We start from the raw sequence: 16,128 nt of genomic DNA on the forward strand, positions 1-16,128 counted from the left end.
GGTGTGTCCCCTACGAGGACCCGCGTGCCTGGAGCTGGCGGTGGGAAGGGAGGCCGAGGCAGGGCTGGCAACGGGGGTGCCCCAGCACTCATTCGCCGCCCCCGGTGCCTCCCCGGGCCGAGCGCCCCGAGCCCCGCGCCGGCCGCGCTGTCCCTTTAAGAGCCGCCCTGCGTGTTTCAACCCGGGAGTGACGCGAGCGCATGCAAATCAAACGCCAACTGGCGGCCAATGGACGCCGGCGCTCGGCAGCCCCCAGCCAATGGGGTGGCGCCTCCCGACGGGGCGCCGTCTCGCCCCATATAAGGAGCGCCTTCGCCATAAAAGGCAACATTGTATCGCTTTATATGGGGGCGGCGCGGCGCGGCGGGGGCGGCGGCGGAGCGGGGCCGTGAGCGCGGAGCGCGGCGGGGACATGGCGGGGCCGGCCTGACCCGGCCCGACCCGACCCGCGCTCGCCGCCGCAATGTTGCCGAGCCAGGCCGGGGCCGGGAACGGCGCCGCCGCCGCGCTGGCCCGCGGCTCGGGGCTGGGCCGGTCGCCGGTGCCGCGTGGGGCGAACGGCGGCGGGGCGGCGGCGGGGGCGCCCGGGGGCCGCCTGGAGCGGGAGGCGCTGTACAGCGGCAGCGAGGGCGACTCGGAGTCGGCCGAGGAGGAGGAGCTGGGCGGCGAGCGGCGCGGCGTGAAGCGTGGCCTGGCCGAGGCGGCGGCGGCGGCGGCGGCGGCGGGGCCCGCGGCGGGAGCGGCGGCGGCGGCCGCCTACAGCGGCGGCGGGGGCGGCGGGGCCGTGAGCGGCGCCAAGCCCGGGAAGAAGACGCGGGGCCGGGTGAAGATCAAGATGGAGTTCATCGACAACAAGCTGCGGCGCTACACCACCTTTAGCAAGAGGAAGACCGGCATCATGAAGAAGGTGCGGCCCCGCGACTCCGGCCGGTGCGGGGGGGCGGCCTGGCCCGGGCGGGGATGTCGGCCGGTACCCACCTGTCCGTGGGAGTCCCAGACCGGTCCGAGCGCGGAGCAGGCCGGCGGGCCGTGTCCGGAAACGGCGGCGCCTTCCCCGTCCCGCGGGCGGGACCGGGGGGGCGGCCCCGGCACCAACCCCTTCCGGGGGGCTGCGCGGGAGCCCCCGGCGGAGCTGCGGGCAGGGAGCTGGGCGGCCGGGAGCGGGAGCCCCCGGGGCCGGGGGAGGTCGGTGTGCTTGGCGGTCCCCAGGCGTGTGATGTGCCCGGGGAGGCCCGTCCCGGTGCGGCGTTCAGCCCCTGGCCGGAGCTGACCGGCGCCCTCGGGCCCCTCGCTGTGAGCCGCCACAAAAACACCGAGTGTTGGGTGGCACAGCTGGACTGCCCTGCCCTATCAAGGGCCTGGTAGGACTGTCTGCTTCGGCCACGGGAGCGACCAACGCCACGTCTCGGCCGGTTCAGAGTGCAATCCGTGTTTCCTGGTGTGCAAAGACGGATTAGAAATTTGGGGGATTATGGATGCTGCTGGCTGATCTGCATCCCTGGTGCTGCTCATAGCATCTTCTGAACAACTGGGTAGTGCTGCATCCCAGCTCAGCTCGGCATCGTGCACCCTAGGAAGGTGGGAATGGGTGTGGGGTGCTGCTGGGCACATCCTGGATGTACGGGACCACGGGACATAGAATGAGGCCATCCTGTCTGTAGGAGTTTGTGTGAGACTACTGAGTGTGCAGTGATGGCATATGAAGAGTCACTTCCTGGTCCACAGGTATTCTTAACCTGGGGCATGGTGGCCTTGCTGCAGGGGTGCTTGGGTGCAGCTGTGCTCAGAACTCTGGAGCCTGAGAGGGAAATCTGGGTCGGAGCCTGGAAGGGGTGTTGGTGAGGGGAATGAGGTAGTAGAGACATGTGCCAAGTAACATCACTGAGAGGTGAGGTGAGGGAGGCATCCAGACATGTCTGGAGAAGCCAGTGGGATTTCCAGAATGGAGATAATCCCGTGTTCCCAGACTACTGTGCTGAGGGGACCACTCTACCCCTGGCCTCTTGGCAGGCACATCCCCTAAGGGAGTGCTAAAGGGGATGGGAACACACCATGGGACAGTTCAACCTGTAGGGAGGGAGCTAGTCTTGGGTTGGTTTTAGAGGCCACCGCTCCTCTGGGGTGAGAGGGAGCTGAAGCTGGTGTGAAAAGAAGGAAAGCCATTCTGGGAGCGTGGGGACATGCAGGGATGCTTGTCCTGCAGTGTGTGTTGTCCCTGTCACCTGTGACTCCCTGTTCTTCCCTTGTCCTGCTGGCAGGCCTATGAGCTCTCCACGCTGACTGGCACTCAAGTCCTGCTGTTGGTGGCCAGCGAGACAGGCCATGTGTACACGTTTGCCACACGGAAGCTGCAGCCCATGATCACCAGTGAGACGGGGAAGGCGTTGATCCAAACATGCCTCAATTCCCCAGACTCGCCCCCACGCTCGGACCCCACCACTGACCAGCGCATGAGTGCCACTGGTTTTGAGGAGACAGACCTCACCTACCAGGTGTCTGAATCAGACAGCAGCGGGGAGACCAAGGTAATGTTCCTGGGCACCCAGGGAGGTGTGGGCTGTGCTGGGAGCCCTGATCATCCCCAGCCCTCTTTAAATAGCAGCGTGGGGAGCTTGAGCATGAGTCCCCTTTTGCTGCGACTGCAGTGAGCTTGTGTCATGTCATCTCAGGTCTGGCTGGCTCCTTGGCTGATGGTAGCGGTGATTGAAAGGGGGAGGGAAGCGGGTGGCAGGTATCCTGGTCCTGGCCCTTGCAGCGTGGCTTCCCACTGGCCCAGCCCACCCCCCTGGCCAGCTTTCAGCACTGTTATCTCTCCCCAGGCGTCTCCATGCTCTCACACTCATTGATAAAAATTTGATTCTGCCTCCATGGCCTTATAAGGCCTGGTTTCCCTCGCCAGAGTCCCTGGCAGGGCCCCTCACATTCCTTATAAGCTGCAGCTGTCTCTTGCTTTGGTGCTGTTTTGGAAGGGGGCAGGGAGGACATGGGGAATGGAAACATTTGGCTGGACAGACCACTTCTGCTCCCTGCCTGTTGTCCCTGCAGACGCTGGCCCTTGCCTGCCCGTGTTACTTGTGGCCTTTTGCCCAGGGTGGCCTGGCTGTGGGTGCAGAGTTGGGCAGAGCCAGCTTTTCTGATGGAAGCGCCCCGTCTTGTCACTGCACTCCCTGGCGCTGTTCCTCAAAGCTGTGTCCCATATCCCTGCCGCTTCCTTTGCAGGCTGGTGCTCAGATCCACAGGTGCTTGGAGATGGGAGGCAGGGAGGTTTGTGGTGCAAGGCTGGGATGACATACTGAATTTGGGGCTCTGCCACAGCTTCCCAGGCCTGTGCGCAGTTCCGCTGGGTGCTGGGAATTAGAGCGGCCCTGCTCTACCTGTGCTTGTGTTGTGGGTACCGGGCTTGCTACAAAAGTGTTCTTCCACTGGCCTTGTCATAGGAGCTCTCCAACTGTCTGTGCTCAAGCCACAACAACATCCTTGCCATGCAGGAGCCTCTAGACATTAGGCAGACAGAACCTGGAGATCTCTGTGCTGTAACTGCAAAGGTAGTGAGTACAGCCCTGAGATGTGTCCAGCATGTCTGGAGTTGCAGGGGTATTCAGCTGCCTGTTTTTGTGCTGTAATAGTACAATAGCTCTGGTCACGGTGCTGCTGGGTACACTCTGTTCTTCAATGTCCACTTCCCCACATCTGTGCAGTGCTGCACCGAGCAAAAGCTTATTGCTGCTGAGCCCTGAGAAACATCAGCAGCCCCAGAGATCCCTGCAGGCAGAGGAGCTGTGGTGGGCCAACGTGTGGTTGGAGTCCCTGTGCTGGAGCCCAGGAGAGTCCCCAGGAATGGTTCCTGCTGATGGGACCCCAGCACCAGTCCTGGCTGTCCCAGTCTGGCATGTCTTCCCTAGGTGCCACTGGTTGCTAGTGTGAGCTGTGCTAGCCCTATGCAGTAGGCAAAGAAGCCTTCTAACAGCAGCAGTCTCTCCTTTGTGCAGCCTGTGTTTGTAAGGACTTGTGCCTCCTGGGCTTCTCCTGGATGAAAAGGCAAGTCCTGTGGGCATTTTGTAATGAGACAAATTACCTGTCCCTGGTATGAGACTTGTCCACATCATATCCCTTTGTACTCTTCCCGGAAGTACTGCTAGTTGGCCCCAAGGGAACTGTGCCCTCGGGATGCAGTTGATCTGCAGAGGCCTTCTTAACACAACTTCTCTTTTCTCACTATCTGATGCAACCTTGAAAGCTCCATCCCAGTGCTAGTGCTTAGTGTGGGGTGCCTTGTGGCCACAGCCAGCATTTGACATGAGGCTGGAGGAGCCCTATGGCCCTGTCTCCTTCTTGACATTCTGACTAAATCCACCCCTGGCCAGCTGAGAGTTCTTGTCATGGCAAGCCCTGGGGCTGGGGACAGGGGCTGTCCTGTTGTGCCTTCTGCAGGCCTGGAAGCCTGGTTGGTGCTCGAGCAGAGACCAGCTCAATTCAAATAGACCAAGAAGTCTTCTGAGGAGTGGGTGGTGCACAGGGCTGGGTTTCAGGTGCCTCACTATCAGGAGATTCAGTGCCTGGACTATCAGGTCCAGCCATATGGGATGCTCCAAAAGATTCCCTGGCCTTCCTGTGTGAACTCTGCTTCCCAGATCTCTGTATGGACAAAGCCTGCTTGTGTCCAGTGCTGCAGTGGAGTGGGAAGACAGTGCGGCCAGGCTGTCACCTGCAGTCAGCACCCTGCTGGTTATTCCTCCGTGCTACACCAGCAGCAGCTCTGAAATCCTCCTGCTGTGCTGGACCCAAACTCCCTGCCGTGGTGCTGGGATTGGGACATGATGATACCTCTCTCATCTTTTGCAGGCCCCAAATGACACTGCCTGTGTGCAGTCACCTGCATGTGCTTGTGTGGGAAAGGATATTTTGGAGGGAGCTCAGGGGCTCTGGATTGGGGTGAGAGCATGGGAGTAGCCCTGATCTGGTCATCTTTCTGGAGTGGGAGAATGTGGGACTTTCTGCCACATCTGGAATGCAGGCCAGGTGTTGGAGACCAGATTGGGATTCCTATATACCTCCAAGGCCTGTTGTCATGCTACACCTGCGTAATTAATTCTGTCTAGGGGACCGTGCTGAACAGCATCACGTCAGGCAGTCCCTAAAAGCTGTGGAGTGGGATCATTTCTGTCCCCAAGACCCTACTGTGGTCCAGGATGGGCATCAGCTGGCCTGGTCTGTGCCCTGTGGCTCATGCTGCAAAGCAGTGGTCTGGGTCTGGGCAGACACCTGCTGCACACTCCTTCCACAGACACTGCTCTGCACACTGAGGTTTGCACTGAGCTGTGGTGGGGAATGGATATGCAGCTGGATCAGGAAGGGAAGGGCTTTCAGGGCTGCTGTCTGCCTCAGGGTTTGTCCATGGCCCCTTAGGTAATGTCTGCTGAAGTGACCCATGACTTGCCTTATGCATGTAGTCTGGGCTTTGCAGGGTGCCCAGGGCATTGCTGAGGCATATCAGACAGTCATGAGGAGATGGCAGTGGGTGTCCAATCTCAAGTTTCTCCCAGCTCTCTTTCTGTATTGGGAGCTGTTGCTGCAGCCCAAGAGAAACACAATAAAGATGGGAGGAATCCGAGTCTCGCCTGTGTCAGAATAGGGAGGGCAGAGATGGGATGTGCATGATTCAAGTTTGTTGTCACAGCATCTTTCCCAAGCACCTTTGCTTTATACTGAGGTTTGTCCTTGTGCTTCTAGGAACTTTCTAGGATGCTTTCTCTAGGCCTGGGAGTATGGAGTATGACTGGGTGCTAAGTGCCCTGGCTGCTTTGGGCTGTATCTCACGGGTATGCTGCTTTAGGGCTGTAGCTGGGGATGAGGAACCCTGGCTTTTCCAACTGGGAACAGCACCTGTCCTGCCCAACTCTGCTCTGGCTCACTAGTGGGCTGGGGAGAGCTCTGCCCTGTCACCCACGTGGGGAGGGCACCCACAGCCTCCCATGTCCCATGTGGGATGGCAGGAGTTTGTGGTTGAGCTAATGGAAAGTGCCTCTGCTGGGCTTTGCTCTGTTATCACGTGCCTCTTCTAATTTGGACTTCAGGGGCTTCGGTGCCAAGGCAGAGGGGTGTTGCTCTCCTCCCTCCCTGGGCCCTGGGGCACGACTGAGTGCCTGGGATTGGATCCCCCTGTCCAAAATGGGCTGCCTTCCCTTTTTTAGCTGTTCGTTGAGCTGTGAATTCCTTGCTCCTGGCAGCTTGACAAGCTGGGAACAAGGCTTAGCACGTGGGAGAGCTGGGCCCACCAGCTGCAGTGGGAGGGGTGGGAGTGTGGCAGCCTTAACTCTTCCCAGGCATGCTGGCAGCTGTGTCAGGGCATGGGGACAGCAGGTCACCTGTGGTCTGTGACATGGGCTCCTGTGAAGCAGCGCATTCTCAGTGCGTTCTTGGCCAGATGAGCAGGGCAGGAGAGGAGTCATGGGCACCCTGGGTATTCCAAAGGGGATTTTGGGGATGGAGGCACATTAGGTGAAGTGTGACTGCCAGAGGCAGCAGAAATCATGCTGGGCTTGGTTGGTTCCTGCAGATCCAAGGCACATCCAGCCACATGCTTTGTGGCTGTGGAAACTAGCATGTTACTGCAGCCTGGCACACACATTCCTCCCTTGTTCCCAGATCTGGGATGCCAGTCTCTCAGGCTAGTGTTGACCCAGCACAGAGCCCTTTTCCTGGTGCTCAGCTCCTCTTGGCAATGCTGTCCTTGGACAGGCACGGAGCTCTGACGCTCCTTGCAGGACTGTGCTGGCTGTAGTGAACACATGGGGTCCTTTGGAAGCATTTGCCTCATGCCCATCTCCTGGCAGTGGATTGGCAAATAGGTGCTTCCTACAGTCAGGTTCTCCTGGCCTCCGTTCCAGGAGAAGTGTGGAGGTGTTCCCCAGGACCTGCCAAAGCTGCCATCAGGGCTGGGTTTGGGCCTCCCTGGTGTCCAGGTTTGCCTTTAGTCACCTCTCCCCTGTCACTTCCAGTGTACAGCTGCCTTTAAGACCCAGCTCTCAGCTTGTTCTTGGTAGTGTGTTTCCTGCCTTAAGGGAAGTGGTGTGTGTTCCTGACAGGAGACTGCATGCCTTTATGTTTGTCCCTGCAAGGGCTGCTTTTGCCTAGTGTGTGCCAAAAAGAGGCTATTCTCCTCTTAGACATTTTGGGGACTCCTGGGGAGGGGAAGGGTTGCTTTGTCCCCTGGTGTGTTGTGGGGAAGGCTCTCAGGGGACCTGTGTGGCCCTGGGCCTGCATCCAAAGTTTATGCTGAGCTCTCTCCAGCTCTCCTCATGTTTGTACAAGCAACTCTTCTCTGCTCCCCTGGCTCTGCTCCATGTGCTGGCAGCAGGCTGTGGGGGGTATGGTTTGGCAAGGGGATGCAGCCTACGGAGCCTGGTTTGGTCTCATGGGCAGATGTCTCATGGGCTGGTCCAAGCTGTCACAATCTTTCCTTTTGCAGGATGCCCTGAAACCCGCGTTCACCGTCACCAACCTGCCGGGAACAACGTCCATCCAGACAGCCCCGACCACCTCGACCTCCATGCAGGTCAGCAGTGGCCCGTCATTCCCCATCACTAATTACCTGGCGCCAGTGTCTGCCAGCATCAGCCCCAATGCCGTCACCAGTGCCAACGGGACAGTGCTGAAGACTACTGGAGCCAGTGCAGTGACGTCTGGGGGCCTCATGCCGATACCCACTGGCTTCACCCTCATGTCAGGTCAGTGCCTTTAGGGACTGAGGACTGCATCCGTCCATCTTTGCACCTGGAGTCTGTTGCTGTTCTCTCCAGGGGAGAGGGGACCTAGTGGCAGAAGGGAAGCAGAGTGGTTGCTGCTGTAAGGTGAGCCTGGCTGTGATTCTGTGCTCAAACCCAGCCAGGCCAGTGGCTGGAGAAGGGTCATGTAGTGACTGGTTCTTTAGAGTGCTACCAGCTGGCCCTGCTGCTGGGAGGTGGCAGGGAGCTGAGCTGGAACCCCAGGGCAGCACCAGAAAGCCTGGAGGGAGTGAAAAGAGCTGGTGGTGACAAAGCCTTTCTTTCTCCCTCCTCTCGGCAGGTGCTTCCCTTTCTCCGGGGACCCCTACCATTCCTCTCACTCAGTTACAGCCGCACTCCCTGGCTCTTTCCAGCCAGCAGGGCCAGGTGGTCATGGGTACAGCTGGACAGCTGCAGCAGGCACAGCAGACAGTCTTCCACTTCCCTGCCAGAGCTGGAGGGCAGATTGTGTCGCTGACAGGTCAGCACTCGCTTCTCCTCCACTTGCTAGAGATGGGGGGATGGAGGTGTCTGTGGGGGTCCTGGGCCTGGCCACAGAGCTGACCCCTGAGGTGGGAGCACAGAGGAGGCAGAGCACAGGGAACCCTGGCTGTGGCTGCTGGGGAGAGATGGGAAGACAGGGCAGAAGATGCTTGACATAGGCAGGAGCAGCATCCTGGGGGATGCAGACCAAGAGAAGCAGCGGATTTTCAGTCTCATGCCCCAGGGCTTGGCCTGTGGCTAACAAATGGAGAGGAGACAGGTCCTTAGTGCAGCTGTGCTGAGGCTGAACTGTGCTGCTGGAAGTGGTGGAGGGATAGCACAGGGGCTCAGGTGCCCAGTGGTTGTTTATTGAGTGCTGGCTTTTGGCTCTGAGCAGCTGCCCTTGCTTCTGTGTTTGTGTCTGCAGTCAGCCACCGAACTATGGTGCAGAGGATAGGTTAGGGGAGACCCAGAATAGAGGAGTGGTGCTGCTGTGCTGCCTTGTGTGCATTGTCCTTTGTAGGAATTTCTTCTTGTTCTGAGTTAAGGATCTCCAGGTGTTTGTTCTGGGGCTGGACATGTTCCTGGATGGAGTTTCAGAGTAGAGCTAGGCTCTCCTTTGCATCCATCATCTGAGTGACACAGTATTTCTTGTGTCCTGCCTGTTTGTGCCCAAGTCCATTACTCTGATAACTTCTGTGCTTTCTTGGAATGCTTAAGGCTCCTGGGGGCCCTGGAAGACATCAGGCTTCCATTCAAGGGCACTGGATTTCCCTTGTGATCTGGCGGAGCTAGGAGAATAACTGATGTGTGTCTCTGGGGTGTGATGTGTGGGGAAATGCCCAGTCTGAGCAAGTTGACCAGTGATTCTTGCTCTCTGGCATCCCTTCTGGAAGAGCTCTCTGGCTCTTCCCTCTGGAGGCAGGACTTCAGCCTTAGGAGAGCTTTCTGTGCCAAGCTCTGTTTCTGGATCTGAAGTACTTTGCAGGGAGTGGTCTGGGACAGAGGCTGTGTGGCCCCTGCAGCTCTGGGATGCACACCTTGAGACCAGGTGCTCTCTAATCCCTGTGTAGGGCACTTTACTGTCCTTAAGGTCACAGGTGGGGTGAGAGCTGCACCCTGAGTGCCCTGTGGAGGATGGAGCTGGGCTCCAGAGTGTGAAGGCAGCAGAGCCCAGCTGGTGTGGGCATTTGGGCTCTTGTGGTTCCACTCAGTGCAGTAAGGTGATGCTTGCAGGGCTGGCTAAGCCCTGGGGAGAGAAGGCTGGGCCCTCTCCTCCCAACATCTATTCTGTGTTTTGGTGGAGTCAGGAATGACAAGGAAGGTCCCGAATGTTCCTGAACCATGGCTGGGAGTTGGGCAAAAGCTGTTGTGGCCTTTTCTTCACTCTTGGAGCTTTGTAGGCCAGTTAAGCCCTTCTTGGCCCATGTGCCAGGAAGGAGCAGGTTTTGGTCTCTGGTTTCTGCCATGAACTGCTTTTGGGTAGCCTCCCCCAGTGCAGCACAGAGTGGTGCTGTGGAGCCGTGTGCAGCCAGAGAAGAACTGGGGGGCTTTCAAGTGGCCCAGAGCTCCTGTATCCCTGTGGAGCCACAGGCTCATGGGCTCCTCTCTCTCCCCAGGTGGTACCATGGCTCAGCAGGTTCCAGTCCAGGCAATCCAGGTGCACCAGGCACCGCAGCAAACGTCTCCCTCTAGTGACAGCAGCACTGACCTTACCCAGACCTCTTCCAGCGGAACAGGTATTGGTAACCACCTTCTGTCTGCCTTCCTAACCACTGCTGAAAACCACCCGCACCAGGAGGCCTCATGCCTGCTCCCTGCCCAGCTTCCTTCTTCAGGCTGACTTATCCAAGCCTTTCTGACAGCTTCCCCGGGTGTATTCATCCCTGTTGCCAGCTCCTGTGCTACACTGTATCTCAGTAGATGCTGCTGGGCCTAGGGCACCTTCTGAGGGATTTCAGAGCCTCTCCAGATACACTATCTGCTCTCACTTGCAGCATGGAGCTGGGAACTGGTTGCTGAGTTCTCAGGGGGTTTCTTAGTGAGCCAACATTGCCTCTAGCACAAGGCATTGGCTCACATCTGCTTGAGACTTTTACTGTCTATGCAGAAGACATCTCTTTGTCAGCAAAATCTGAGTTCAGATACCTGGATGCAGGCTGAATCTAGTTCAACAGCTGTGTTAAGGGCTCCTCACGGAAGCAAGATACAAGTTGAATTTAGTCCTGGGATGTTTGGCTCCTGTGTTTCCCTGTCCCTTCATACTCATGAAAGGAGAGGTTTGAGCTCTCCTGCTTGATCTCTGCGGCTTTTGCCCAAGAGCTTGGGAGACAAAGATGAGTATCTCCATGCACCGTGCTTCAGCACAGCATGGCTGGGGTAGAGGTGCTGAGCAGGCAGGTGAGCGTGGCAGGTTCCATTTGTGTGCTCACGTGTCGTCTGTCCTGGTGGCAGTGACCCTCCCAGCGACCATCATGACGTCGTCTGTGCCAACCACCGTGGGCGGCCACATGATGTACCCCAGCCCGCACGCGGTGATGTACGCGCCCACCTCCGGCCTCGCCGACGGCGGGCTCGCGGTGCTCAACGCTTTCCCACAGGCACCCTCAGCGATGCAGGTGTCCCACGGCCAGGTCCAGGATCAGGGTAAGGCAGCTGTCCAGGTCACTGCTCCCTGAGAGTGCACTGACACCCAGGTTTTTCTCATCCCACGTGTATTTATGCTGTATGTTAATTGCAAAGGGTTTTCTTTGCAGCAGTCCTAGTGGCTCCACAAAGGCCTGGCAAGGGCGGTGCTCAATGTGTGTTTTTAGGTCTTGCCATTCTCTTGTGCAAAGGATTGTATGAGCTGTTGATGGGTAAAATGGCTGAGGGTTTCTGGGATGGGCGGCATGTGGGGCAGGCAGCAGAGGGAGCCAGGAGGCTCTGGAGAGGATATGTGCTTGCATGAGGGGGCAAAGTAGCATGAAGCCACATGGACACGACTTGGATTGAGGCCTTGTGCTGGCTTCTCCCAGCACTTGGAAAACTAGTGCATGTGGCTTTCTTCTGGAATGTCTCCATGTGTGCAAATAGGCAGCTTGTCCTTAAGTAGCTCCATGGAGCTCAGAGAAAGGATCCATGGGGGAGCACTGCTTAAGGGACAGTGTCATTTGTGCTTCTCTCTGTGGCAGGTGGCGTCCCCCAGGTGTTCCTGACGGCCCCATCAGGCACGGTTCAGATCCCAGTCTCAGCTGTCCAGCTTCACCAGGTAGGCACGGAGTAGTACTTGTAGGTGTTCAGGGGTTGTTCTTGCTCTTCTTCTGCCTGCACATCCTTTGGGTGTCTGGGCAGACCTGTCTGGGTAGGATCAATCCTCAGGTCTGGGAAAGCGGTCTTGGGTGAGGGAGTCTTGTCCTCCTTGGACAGGTGCCCGGGAAGGACAGTGCCCCCCAGGCTGCTGGCACACAGGGTCTCAGGGCGTGCTGTCCCCCAGTGGTTCCTCCTCCCTTCTCTCTCTAGATGGCTGTCATCGGGCAGCAGAGCAGCAGTGGCAGCAGCCTGACGGAGCTGCAGGTGGTCAACTTGGACACCTCACACAGCGCCAAGAGTGACTGAGAGGCCTCTGCTGCCGGCCTTCTGTTTCTGGCTTGTCGTGCCAGTGTCGGGGCTGGCAGCAACTCCTTCTCGTACAGACTGCACCAGTTATTTATTGTTGCCTTTTCACGTTTCCTTCATCCACACATGCACACACACACACGCACTCACCCACCCCCACACACACAGGCATGCGCGTGGGGCTGCAGGACCCACCCGGGGTGGAGCCGTGCTGGGGCCATGCAGGGCTTGGGGCATTTGGATGCTGCAATAGCTGTGCTTGTCTCACGCCAGCCAAAGAAACTTGTCTCTTGAGGGGAGGATTGCTCTGCACTGTAAATAAATATTGCAGGCCATTCCCAGCTGGAGGCTCTGGCTCCTTCTGGGTGCTCTGAGTCACCTTGCCCATGAGTATTTACTCTGCGTGGGGCTCAGCTTAGACCCGGAGCCATCGTGCAGGTGCAGCTTGGAGCAGAGTGGGTTGTGGCTGTGCTGCTGGCCTCAGCAATGTGCCTTTGTGGGGGTGACAGGTCCTGGCCGCAGCAACTCACCCTGGGCTCCGGACAGGAGAGAGGGGCCAGCTTGCATGTGCATCTCTGGGCCTGCATGCCCTCTCCCCGGGGGGCTGGGCACAGCCGGTGGCACGTGGCCCTGTCCTCCTCGTATGCACTACAGTGAGCCCTCCACCCTCAGTGCCTCCTCGCTGGGCTGCCTGGCAGATTTTCAGCCTGACTGGCCCTGCCCCGGCGGCTGCCCTTGCACGGATGAGGTGGTCGGTAGATGCCCAGGAACACAAAGGTGCCCTGGAGAGCTCCTCAGGGGCCCTGTGCTCTGCTCAGCCCCACACTCTCAGCCCTCGCACTGCTTCTGGACTCCATACACCCAGGGGAACGTGGCTGGGTCTTTCCTACATCCCCCTGCAGCTCCAGCCAGCGCTTTCTAAATTTCTGTGTCTGATGCAAGGTGGAGAAACAACTCAAATGTCAAAGGGAAGAGCCCATGGGGCACTGAGCTGCTGGGCAGGTGGCAGGCTCTTCCTCTGAGCACCAGGGTGACCTGCAGGCCATCCTGGGCTGTGGGGGAGCAGCTGTGATGCCTGTACAGGCTCAGGCTCAGCTAGGCTGGGGGAGAAGGGCTGGGGCATGCTTGGTCCTGCATGGGAGTTGCTGTGAATGGCTCTGCTACCTAGCCCTGTCCCTGGAGGGAGAGTGAGCAAGTGAGAGAAGCTGCTGAATCCTTAGGGGAAGAAGCAGCTACTGTAACTTTTTTTTTTTTTTTTTTTAAGTTAAAGACAAAAGAAGCCTTGGAGAAAAAAAAAAAAAGAAAAAAAAGAAAATTACTTTATTTTTCTAAGTGTTAAACTCAGTATTTATGTAATTCTTTAAGGAATAAAAGTTTGGCTCCTGTACAGTTTTAATGGGGTTTGTACCAGGGGGATGGGAGAGGGGTGGGTGGGCGGGCATGGAGGCAGGAAAGGGGCCTTGCTTTTGAGTTTGTATTATAACCTTGGACATGTTCCCTCAGCATTAGCGTTTAAGCTGCACTCTCCATCCACCAGCATGTGCCAGGGATCAAGCTGAACCGAGTGGGATGCTTGTTTCCTACTTATCTGTAATGAGGACTTCATACCCATGATTTTGGGCTTAATGGGCAGAAGGCAAGTGAAGCAGTGGCTCGTCTCTGGAAGTGGGAAACCCATTTCTCAGAAGCAGGGAGTTTGCAGTGTGCCCAGGAGCCAGAGGTGGGCTGGGTTTTCTTACCACCACCCTGTTCCCTTCTGGTCCAGGGACCTACAGCTGTTGTGTCACTGCTCTTGGCACAGAGCAGTGCTGCCTGTGACTGCCTAAGGGATATGGGCATCCCCACTCCTCCCTGTGGTGAGTGACCAGCAGTGGCTAATCCCTGTTCTCCCTGCTTGCTGTGCAGGCAGCATCTCCTGAACTCCTGGCTGACGATCTGGGCTGCAGTTCCCCTTCTACAGCTGTTCTGCAGCACACAGATGCGGACAGGTCCCCTCCAAGCTCCCAGCGCAAAGAATTCCCAGAAGGGTCTTTCAGCCCTTGATCTGTTAGCAGCCTGGGAAGGGCTTGTGGGGAGTGTGGTGGCCCATCTGGTGAGGGTGACATTGCATGCTGCCCCCCCATAGAATTCTTGCTCTAAGAGTGATGCAAACCCTGCAGCTCAGAGCATGTGGGAGTGCTGAGCCGTGTCCCGTGGCTTGGTGTAGGAAAACTGCTCAGTGATGCTTCCAAAACAATGTAGGTACTTAGGAGTTCATCCAGGGAGAAGCGTGGGGGTCAGAGTTTGTGTTGTCCTTTGCCCCAGCACAGCTGTGTGGCCTGGCTTTGCTCTGCTTTGCTTCTGCTGGCACTGTGGAGCAGAGCTGTTGGGCCAGAATGGCAGGAGAGCCCCTGCTGCTACAGGGTGTCTGACTGCGTCCCCTCCCTGGCTCCCCAAAGGCAACTGCTGGTTAAACGCTAATGGTGTATTTTATTTAAGTGCAGACTTGTAAGAACACTTGTGTATCAGGGATGAAATGGCATTTATTGTGTGGTGACATTTTTAGTTCATTTTACTGGTTTGAGGGGTGTGTGTGCGCGTGTGTGTGTGTGTGTGTACGCATAAGTGTGTGTGGGATTATTTTTTTTTTCCCTCCAGTTTCCAGGGTTGTGTTTCTGGAAGGATGTGGAAGTAATCACAGTACTATGTACAGAGCTTTCTTTTGTATTAAAAAAAAATTTACTCTTTCAATAAATGTTATCATTTTGTGCACAGATTTGGGATCTTGACCATGCTTTGTGGGAGGCGATGACGCACACCTTAGGGCCAACAAATGGGGATCAGGGGCAGATTTCTGCACCTGCTTGTGTACTGAGGAGGATGGGGAGCTGTCTGAGCATGACATGGCAAAGAGGGGCTCTTTGCAAAAGTCTCCATCCCTACTGCCTCCTGCACAGGTTATTCCTGACCACCTGGACTTATCCTCTGGAGTCCCAGCTAATGTGTGGGCCAGAGAGGGCCAGTGCCTGACAGCAGGGCTGTGAGGGCTGTCCTTCCTGAAAGCTCTGGAACGATGTCCCTGGTGAGAGCAGGGCAGGGTGTCAGAAGAGAAGTGAAAACCAGGAATGAGGAGGAACGGGGAATTTTGAAAAAGAATTGTTCTAATTCATGGGTGTCAGTAGGGAGGAACAATAGGGAGACAGTTAAATTCTGTGCAGAAAATTGCTGTGAGAAGATACGGTGATATTCAAAATATCTGGAGAGACATTACTTAAAGTCAGGCAGAGGCCTAGAAGCCAGATCAAGGGCACATGGAGGCTCAGTAAAGTGTCTAAAGGTGTGAGTAAAACTGAAGGCAGAGGGGCTCATTACAATCACAAAAGGGCTGCTGGGGCCAGAGTATGCTAGCAAAAAATGCAACTGCTGGCCACTCGATAGCATCAGGTCCTGGAGCAGATGCTAGCACTGATAAAAGCTTAGTACTGATAAAAGTGTGCAGTTTGGAGAAAATACCTCAGGAAGGGAAAAGATTGTACAGAAAGTGCTTAGGAGCAAAACACACCTGAAATGACTCCTCATTAGGAAGTGAGGTGCTTCACTTTTACACCACAACCAGCCCCATGCCTACACAGGTGTAGCTTGTGGTTCAGCACCACAAACCCCCTTCCAGCACAAACAATCCCATGTCACTTGAGCACTGGGGGCTCTGTGTCACCATGGAGCAAGATACCACAGATACAATCTTTATTTTTAGGATAAATGGACCTACCAAGCACAGTGTTGCGACGATCAGAGCAAAGACAGAAGCAGGCCACGTGAACACCACAGAAAACCTCGTCACAAAAAAGAAGTCTTGGTAGTGAATGGGGAAGGAAAATGACCTATTAATTGAGAACACAGAGATTCCAAGAGCAATGGGATTCTGGAAAGAGAGCATCAATAGCATCAACAGAAATTTACACGTACTAATGGAGAAATCAAGCTCGGAAATATAAACATTTACAGTCTACCATTGGTGCCACAGGTTTAGAGGATGGTCTCCACAAACTGATGCAGCACTGCACTGTTTCATCCAGCCTATAATTAATTGCAATTATGTTGTTTGGATTAACTGCTGATTGCTATTGTAAAACATGGAAATTATCTAATCCGTTGTATTAGTACTGAGGGTAGAAATTAGGTTGGGCACATACAAGTTGCTCCAGGATCAAATAAGAAAGCAAAGTCTCATCCAGTTAGCTGATGATTTTAATGTTTGTTTATAATTTAAAATAAGTAAATGTTATCAGACTGATAGAAACCTGCA

General features: G+C 56.2%; 1 protein-coding gene across 5 annotated transcripts; it reads left to right on the forward strand.

Moving 5' to 3' along the window:
• Positions 1-378: 378 nt before the first annotated feature.
• SRF (serum response factor) lies at positions 379-15,970 on the forward strand. 5 transcript variants are annotated; one of them, XM_039569309.1, is made up of 8 exons: positions 385-907; positions 2,259-2,525; positions 7,469-7,727; positions 8,065-8,244; positions 9,866-9,985; positions 10,701-10,892; positions 11,420-11,496; positions 15,577-15,970. In XM_039569309.1, the coding sequence occupies exons 1-8, from the start codon at positions 464-466 to the stop codon at positions 15,700-15,702; spliced, it is 1,665 nt and encodes a 554-aa protein (XP_039425243.1). In that variant the 5' UTR covers positions 385-463; the 3' UTR covers positions 15,703-15,970. The 5 variants fall into 5 exon arrangements, with proteins under 5 accessions (XP_039425247.1, XP_039425243.1, XP_039425244.1 ...); XM_039569310.1 differs by lacking the exon at positions 15,577-15,970 and adding an exon at positions 11,748-14,598 and having other exon boundaries at positions 390-907; XM_039569313.1 differs by lacking the exon at positions 10,701-10,892 and having other exon boundaries at positions 379-907.
• Positions 15,971-16,128: the final 158 nt, after the last annotated feature.

This window comes from Corvus cornix, chromosome 3 (genome assembly GCF_000738735.6).
Source record: "Corvus cornix cornix isolate S_Up_H32 chromosome 3, ASM73873v5, whole genome shotgun sequence".
Lineage (NCBI taxonomy): Eukaryota > Metazoa > Chordata > Aves > Passeriformes > Corvidae > Corvus > Corvus cornix.